The 8,763-nt window shown below is 43.7% G+C and overlaps 3 protein-coding genes and 1 non-coding gene across 4 annotated transcripts; 2 read left to right on the top strand and 2 right to left on the bottom strand.

The window, feature by feature from the left end:
• The first annotated feature begins 290 nt into the window (after window positions 1-290).
• LOC146501258 (high choriolytic enzyme 1-like) lies at window positions 291-2,284 on the top strand. Its single transcript, XM_085133924.1, has one exon. It carries the CDS (start codon window positions 714-716, stop codon window positions 1,503-1,505), a length of 792 nt encoding a protein of 263 aa, XP_084990050.1. The 5' UTR covers window positions 291-713; the 3' UTR covers window positions 1,506-2,284.
• Window positions 2,285-4,429: 2,145 nt separating this feature from the next.
• LOC146501257 (high choriolytic enzyme 1-like) lies at window positions 4,430-7,272 on the top strand. The gene has a single exon (XM_085133923.1). The coding sequence runs from the start codon at window positions 4,940-4,942 to the stop codon at window positions 5,729-5,731; it is 792 nt and encodes a 263-aa protein (XP_084990049.1). The 5' UTR covers window positions 4,430-4,939; the 3' UTR covers window positions 5,732-7,272.
• prkrip1 (PRKR interacting protein 1) lies at window positions 6,582-8,719 on the bottom strand. Its single transcript, XM_085133925.1, has 2 exons — window positions 8,595-8,719; window positions 6,582-8,440 (listed from the first exon to the last, which is right to left on the bottom strand). Exons 1-2 carry the CDS (start codon window positions 8,627-8,629, stop codon window positions 7,789-7,791), a joined length of 687 nt encoding a protein of 228 aa, XP_084990051.1. The 5' UTR covers window positions 8,630-8,719; the 3' UTR covers window positions 6,582-7,788.
• Window positions 7,031-7,306, bottom strand: LOC146501256 (small Cajal body-specific RNA 13). Its single transcript, XR_014869651.1, has one exon.
• Window positions 8,720-8,763: the final 44 nt, after the last annotated feature.

Raw genomic sequence — 8,763 nt, 5'->3', positions numbered from 1 at the left:
CAGGAAATTACAAATCTTTTTAGAGAGATTTGACAAAGTGTTGGTCAAGTCTGATAGCACTGGAAGTTACCTCTAACATTTCCTGCAGCAACGTGTTTGATCTTTCTTTTATCTTGTAAAATTACTACATTCCAGAAACAGGTCGAGTCTCACAGGAAACATTCACTTCCAAAAATCCAAAACTAAGACAGAAACAATTAAAAATTAAGCTAAAAAATATTTATCACAGAAATACAAAACTATAATAACTTTGTTCAACAAGCAGTTAATTCTTTATAATCAAATAATGGATCCCTGGTGTTGTCTTTCACAGTGAAGATGATGTAAATATTGTAGCCGTTTCCTCGTCGGTATAACACGACGTGTTCTTTGTGTCCTCTGCTGATACTTTTTAATCATAGAAATAGTTTAGTTTTAGTTTGTTTAAGGTTTGTGGTTAAACGAGTCCCACCCAGTAAAGAAACTGTGTTGATCCGTCCACAGACCTGACATAACACAGCATGTTGAAAGAGTAGGTTTGTCTGTGCAGTCCTCCCTTCTCAGGTTTATTCAGGCCCAGCGATGTGGACCCCAGCCCATAATCCTCCTGCAGACACACCTGTAGAGGAGAGTATAAAGACCCGCGACTCAACTGTGTCAGACACGAAGCTCCGAGGAGTCTCTCCACAGCAGCTCTGCAAAGAAGCTCCACAGCTACCAGACCCACTCTGAAGATGAGTCCCTCTGTCAGCCTGCTGCTGCTGCTCGGCCTCTCTCAGGCTCATCCTCTCATGGAGGAAAGAGGAGGAGGAGAGGGCCAGGTGGAGGAAGACCACACCGTCGATATCACCACCAGGATTCTGACCGCAAACAACGGCAGCAATGAGCTCCTGCTGGAAGGAGACATCCTGCTTCCAAAGAGCAGAAATGCCATTAAATGCCAGAGTTACCAGAGCTGCCTGTGGCAGAAAGACATCAACGGCCTGGTGACGATTCCCTTCACCATCAGCAGCGAGTACAGCAGCGGGGAAAGGCAGCTGATCAGAAATGCCTTGCAGTCCTTCCACAGCCAGACTTGTGTCCGCTTTGTGGACCATAAGAACCACAACGACTACATCAGCATCGAGAGCCAGAACGGATGCTTCTCTCTTGTGGGCAGACAGGGAGGGAAGCAGGTCCTGTCTCTCAACAGGCAGGGCTGCGTCTACGCTGGCGTCGTCCAGCACGAGGTCAACCACGCTCTGGGCTTCCAGCACGAGCAGACCAGGAGCGACCGCGACTACTACGTCAGGATCAACTGGGAGAACATCGACCGACAGATGGCCTACAACTTCAACAAGCAGGACACCAACAACCTCAACACTCCCTACGACTACTCCTCCATAATGCACTATGATAGAACAGCCTTCTCCATCAATGGCAGGGAAACCATCACCCCCATCCCCAACCCCAACGTCCAGATTGGCCAGAGGAAGGGCATGTCCTCCTGGGACATCAGGAGGATCAACCTGCTGTACGGCTGCTGAAGACACACGTTAGCTTGTCTGATTTGAAGTTTTCATTGATGGCAAACTGTTTTCCGATTATCACTTAAAAGTTACTGACGCTTATTTAGTTTTCAGTTTCTGTGAAGTGAAAGTTAATGACCTCAGTCATGTTAATTATGCGTGAAATAAGTTTGTCAAATATAAAAAATAAAGTGCATTATATTGGTTTGCTGAATATGGTTGGCTTGATTTCGTGAGTGGTTTTTACATCGAGGTCCGTAGTTTATTTTGTAGTTTTGCTCTGCACACCGACACAGTCAGGTTTTACAAAGTAATGGCTTAACTGTTTAACAGCTGCATCCAATTTTATACACATTCCCCCATTTTCAGAGAGTCAAAATCACATAGACCAGCTAGAATTTGGATCATAAGGACTGTATTTAATACTTGACGAACATTTGCACTCACTGACAGCCTAAATCTAGAAGCCAGAGTCCGTTGACATCACCTAATTGTGCGTTTCTATCCTTAAGATGTCCTGGTAGACCTTCACAGCAATCACCTTCTATTGCTGCTTGCTTGCCGTTCTCTCGGCATTCACTTTTGTATTTAATAACTGGAAAACCTGCTTCCAAAATATGACTTTTAGTGTGCATCATATTTGCTGCGTTTGACATCTTTGTGCAAGAAACTGCTTCATATATTGTGCAATGATGTCTAAGATCATTTAATACTTTAAAGAAATCTTCCTTATTTTACAGAGGCTCCTGTTCTTGCACCAATGAAGTTTAGGCCATTTCTTTGCCGTGAGGAATTCTTGGGTTGCTTTTGATTTGACAACCTCTTTATCTTTTTTCTTCAAAGCACCGTTCAATCAGTTTTGCAGCACATGGCTGAGTCAGAGCAGAGAGTATAGGCCTGTATACTCCTCATCCTGCTCCTTCTATTAGCAAATACATAATCAATAAACATTAAATAGCTGGTTCTTGGCAGCCATGGCATCGCTCCATCACGTCTGATAGATGATGCAGCAGTTTCTCCTCCTCCGTGGTTCTTTCCTCCCATCATTCTGGTAACGCTTCATCCCAGTTTTATCGCCCATTTGTTTTCTTTTACCTGTTTCTGGTCAAGTCTAACGACCTTCTTGTTCTCGAGTGTAACTAGTGGTTTGCACCTTGTTGTAAATTTGCCGTATGTTCATTCACGGAGACGTCTCTTGATTGCAGACTTTGCCCGCCTCCTCGGGGGCGTTGCTGACTCGATGCTGTGAGTTTTTCTCAACCATGGAAATAATTCTGTCATTTTGTGCTCTGGCTCTGAAAGCTTATTTAGCCCACTGATAACTTCCATCACTTGTGCTGACATCTTTTCAGACCGCATCAATAAAAATTATATGAAAGCTATAAAACACTAAAACAACACTTTAAATCAGCTTGAGATATTATGCATGTTTCATTTGAAACAACGAGGGAGCCGGCCTCGCCTGAACACTAAGCTGTGCGTCACTCAGCAGTTCAATAATATAGGACCTCTGAAAATGAGGTACTATGTATAAAAACCGATTCATTCCTAAACAATCGGTTACATTTCCTTTTGTTGAACCCATTGAATTAAAGGTAAAAGTCAGTGTTTCAATGACAACTTGATTGTTTTAAAGTCCGCTGCGGTTACAGAAGCAAAACTACAAAAATGGCCTCTGTGTCCAATAACTGTTGGACCTGAGTGTCTCTGCCTCTCCTGTGTTTCTGCAGGTTTTTCACACGTTCACTGCAGCCCTGCACATTTCCATCAGTCACTCCACAGAGAAGCACGAGAGAACACGAGTGTCGATCAGTCAGATCCACCAGTGGCTCGTCTTTAACCAGCTGCCTCCTGAGAACAAAGTTAGTGTGACTTTGCTGTGTTCATATGAAGATGGTGCAGCAGCAGTCACCACCAGTGTTGGTCAAGTTACTTGAAAAAAAGTAATCAGATTACGCGTTACTGCCCATCTCTGGTCACCACCAGTGAGCGAGTGTTTTGTATGCAGTCTCCATCCATGTAGCTGCCTGCACTAAACCAAGCTGAGTGTATATGATAGTGAATCTGTATCACAGTGTCTTTATGCTTCACATGAGAAACAGGAACTCTGTCTCAGTCCAGTCCCTCCAGCTCCTCCTGGTATTCATGTCTGAAATCTGACTTTGTTCAGCCTTTCATTCGAAGTCTTTTCAATATTATTATAATTAAATTGTGCCTTCTACTATTCTTTACTTCTTTCCTATTTAAAGTGTTACAGCGGCAAACAGCAATACTAAATATGCTACTGGTTTCAGTTAATAAGGTCAGCGTATGTGTAACGTACACTTGTCTACCAGGTGCAGAAAACCTGCTGTATGAGCAGGGATGAAGAAGCTGGCTAAAGGATTGGTGGAGGTAAAGGCAGAGGAGCTAAAAGGGCTTATTTCAGACAGGAGCATGGCCTAGTAAAGCTAAAGAGGGATTATTTTGAACTGTGAATCATGCAAATGACTTTAGTAAAGCGCAAGAATAAAAATATGAAGCTGAGAATAAAAGAGAATAAAGGCTTCCTTTAAAATTCATTCTTCTGTTTGTTTCTTCGTATTTTTTATGTTATTTAGTTTTATATTATTTAATGTGGCCTTTATTGGCCCAGACGTCAGTCATGAAGTTGAAAGGACACCCAAATGACAACCTCACCGACTAGTTTAGCTCACATTGTTTAACATCTCTCATTATTATTTACCGAACCCTCACAGAGTAGCTCAGATATCAAGAAAGGGAATGATGGTTTCTGGTTCAACAACTTCAGATTTTTCTGATGGTCGTTTATGAAAGCAGATATATTTTGAAATTCCATAAATGTGTCGTGAATTTCTGTAAATGCTTTTGCTCTTGACTTTGACTGTTTGCCTGAATGTCACCAAAACCTGCTCAAATATGATTTATCAGCAGCACTACAAACTAAATTGCTTATGCTGCTAATAAAATATAAATATTTGTTTATACATATGATGGTCAGACTGATGGATTTGGATCAGTGTGTCAATGAGAAGAAAAACACAGCAGATGAAGAAAAGAGAACAGATTACTTTTAGATGAGCATTATCTGACTGTCCAAAATAACAGTGAAAATAAAGGTGGTTGCAAATGGAGAATTTGAGGACTTTTAGTTGTAGAAGTTTCTGATGTGTAGTTAAACGAGTCCCACCCAGTAAAGAAACTGTGTTGATCCGTCCACAGACCTGACATAACACAGCATGTTGAAAGAGTAGGTTTGTCTGTGCAGTCCTCCCTTCTCAGGTTTATTCAGGCCCAGCGATGTGGACCCCAGCCCATAATCCTCCTGCAGACACACCTGTAGAGGAGAGTATAAAGACCCGCGACTCAACTGTGTCAGACACGAAGCTCCGAGGAGTCTCTCCACAGCAGCTCTGCAAAGAAGCTCCACAGCTACCAGACCCACTCTGAAGATGAGTCCCTCTGTCAGCCTGCTGCTGCTGCTCGGCCTCTCTCAGGCTCATCCTCTCATGGAGGAAAGAGGAGGAGGAGAGGGCCAGGTGGAGGAAGACCACACCGTCGATATCACCACCAGGATTCTGACCGCAAACAACGGCAGCAATGAGCTCCTGCTGGAAGGAGACATCCTGCTTCCAAAGAGCAGAAATGCCATTAAATGCCAGAGTTACCAGAGCTGCCTGTGGCAGAAAGACATCAACGGCCTGGTGACGATTCCCTTCACCATCAGCAGCGAGTACAGCAGCGGGGAAAGGCAGCTGATCAGAAATGCCTTGCAGTCCTTCCACAGCCAGACTTGTGTCCGCTTTGTGGACCGTAAGAACCACAACGACTACATCAGCATCGAGAGCCAGAACGGATGCTTCTCTCTTGTGGGCAGACAGGGAGGGAAGCAGGTCCTGTCTCTCAACAGGCAGGGCTGCGTCTACTTTGGCGTCGTCCAGCACGAGGTCAACCACGCTCTGGGCTTCCAGCACGAGCAGACCAGGAGCGACCGCGACTACTACGTCAGGATCAACTGGGAGAACATCGACCGACAGATGGCCTACAACTTCAACAAGGAGGACACCAACAACCTCAACACTCCCTACGACTACTCCTCCATAATGCACTATGATAGAACAGCCTTCTCCATCAATGGCAGGGAAACCATCACCCCCATCCCCAACCCCAACGTCCAGATTGGCCAGAGGCAGGGCATGTCCTCCTGGGACATCAGGAGGATCAACCTGCTGTACGGCTGCTGAAGACACACGTTAGCTTGTCTGATTTGAAGTTTTCATTTGTTCCCAAAGGTTCTTCCACTTATGTGTTCACAAGTGTTTTATAGGGAGATGATGAGCTGTAAGGTCAAACACATAAATAAAGTGCATTAAAATGGTACGCTGGATATTAGTGATTCATTTCCTCGCCAGTACTTGTTTCATTCTTTATGATTTGACTTTTCTTACCTCTTATCTTTCATCCTTTCTACTTTTTCTTCCACCAATCCGTATCTACAGTCAGGCTTGTGGAAATGTCCTCCTCACTGCATCGCTATTCAAGAAACTATATGATGCAAATACAGTGTGATAATATGCACAGAGAACTCTCGTGTTAATTATACATGAAAATAAGACATTTTAATACTCCTTCGATACTCCTTTCCACTCCCTAACTGGTTTACTTTTGTGAAGGTCAAATCAAAGGTTGCGAGACTTCTTCTTTAGCTGTGAAACTCAGCAAACATACACATGTACATTGGGGTGACCGTGGCTCAGGGGGTTGGGAAGCGCATCTGTAACCAGAAGGTCGCTGGTTCACCTGAATGAACAACAGCTGTGCAGGAAAAAAAAACAAATGTCAAAAAATGTAACTGATCTTCATCAGGTATTAAAATAAATCATAAATAAAAATATCCAGTAATATATTAAAGATACACTCCTAAGTGTGGCAGTGTTTCACTACAGCTAACAGAAAGCCAAGTGTACATCAAACATCCTTTTTCTGTTCTTTCTGACAGGATGAAAGCACGTGCATATTAACAGCTCTTTCAATGAAACACTTTTTATATTTTGTGAATCTAGGCAAACATTTTTTAATGACTTTCAGACCATAAAAAGACCAAAAACACATTTTATTTAAGTCCCATTGGCCCATTTTGTTAAATAAAAGAAAAAATTTAAACTAAAGAAGGAAGAGAGCAAATTCTGTTTTAAAACATGTTCAGGTATCACATTTAAAGGAAATAGTTTGAATTTAATATGATTAGGAGAAATTGACAACAGGGAACATGTGATACTGAGCACGAGTATAACATACATTTCTAACATTAATCTGCAGCATCGGTCAAGGGTTCAGGTTGAAGGAATGACAACATTTTCTAACTAAATAAATATAAATAAAGAAAGCCAAAACCTGATTGAAAGGACTGACTCGCTTCCAGCTATATTCTTATTTGTATTAAAGGAGCAAACTAACAAGTAGGCACAGACAAACTTACACTGAAGCAAACAAATGTTCTGAGTGTTTTTAATAGTTGAAACTAAACAGCAGCGCAAAGGCTTCAGTGTGACAGCTGAACAGTGTCTGACAGGAAGAGCTTCCCCTGTTTCAGACAATATCTGGCTGCCAGGTTTTACTCTACCTGCCTCAAGAAAGGTGACGGCTACCGAGGGAGGTCGTCACCACCGTGGAAGGCAGGGGTCTGTGCAAAGAACATCGCACGTGACTCTCCTGAGCCTCCAGGAGCCACGCCTTTTCATTCTTTGAGTTGCTTTCTGCAGCCTTGTTGTACCCACAGGCGACGGGCTCGGCCAGGGGCAGCGTCACAAGGCTGCACAGGAGGAGAACATCGAAGGATCAATCACATGTCTAAGCATCATCGTGGCTGTTGGGTTTCATTGTGAGCAACTTGCACAACACCCGGGTGTTTTTATTATTCTGTTTTATTTCAAAACATGTAGCACATTGAAATATAGATTATTTCCAAATCCTGTTAAAATTCCTAACTTAAAACCAAAGCTGGATTTCCCTGCAGATAAGCCTGAATCATACTGAAATATAACAACGACAAAGGCTTCCACGTGTGATCCTGGAGCACATAATGAATAACTGAACAATTTCTCTTTCAAACATCGTCCCTCGGTGGATTCTCCTGCCTGCTAAACCAGGCAGTCCAAGTGTCTCTGCTAATGAGACAAATGTTTTTAATCCTTGCAGCAGGTCCACCTTCCTGTTTGCTCACCACAGGGTCCAAACCATCTCTTCTATTTTCAAAGGCTTTAAGTATCGCTGGTGTCCAGCTGCGAGGAGTTTCCACGTTTCATTTCTTCCCCATGATGAAGCTGGGCGCTTCTGCGTCATCCTCAGCTTCTCTTTCGTCGTCCTCATCTTCATCCTTGCTTTCGTCGTCCTCCTCGCTCTCGGAGCTCTTGTCGTCTCCCTCCTTCTTGCTTTTAGTTTCAAGTTTAGCTTTCTTCGCCAGGAGCTTCTTCTGCTTCATCTTCTCTCGCTTCTTCCGCCGCTTCGCTGTCCTGTCTTCGGCGGCCTGTTTGTTCTGCTCCAGTTTTTCCAGGTACTCCTCGTCCTTCGTTTGCTTCTCTGATATCTTGTCCAGAAAGTCCTGTCTCTGGTACTCTCTGCGGCGGAGGTGGCGATAAACGTGGAACTCTCCGCTGCCTGCACCCGCGCTGGAGCCCATCACGTCCCGGACGAACTCGGGCGGAGCTCGCGGGTTCCACTCTTTGGGTCGGTCTGGGATGGGAGCGAGCTTATCTGGGTTTCGCATCAACTTCTCCAGTTTCAGACGCTGTTCCTCCGCCGGGGTTTTGGCGATAATGAGAGGCTGAGCCTCTTTCCCTCCAGGTTTCCCCGGTTTGTTATTCTTCTGTGTGGGCGCCGCCATCTTTGAAGCAGTTACCCTCTTCTTCCTGTGACTGTAAAATGCTCCGGAAGTCCTTCTCTGCTTCTGTGACCTGAAAAAATATATTTTTTATTATAATATTTTATTTTATCAAAGAAAACATGCCATATGCATATACATGCCATGTGAATGCCACATTATTCTTATTTTTATTGTAACATTGTTACTATTATATTTTCTAAGTTACATCACTTTAAACGTCTTACGTTCGCCGGCGTTGAATGACGTGTGACGCCACCATTAGCAAATCAGACTCGATTTATTTCGTGGGCGACGCTGTCCAATCACCGTTCACGTAAACGCCCCTCATCGTAACAGTGAGGCTGGCTGTTTTCACTCCGACTCTGGTCCGTCTGTAGGACATTTCTTCTCCTC

This window comes from Neolamprologus multifasciatus, chromosome 15 (assembly GCF_963576455.1).
Source record: "Neolamprologus multifasciatus chromosome 15, fNeoMul1.2, whole genome shotgun sequence".
Lineage (NCBI taxonomy): Eukaryota > Metazoa > Chordata > Actinopteri > Cichliformes > Cichlidae > Neolamprologus > Neolamprologus multifasciatus.
This window is presented reverse-complemented; position numbering and strand designations above follow the sequence as displayed.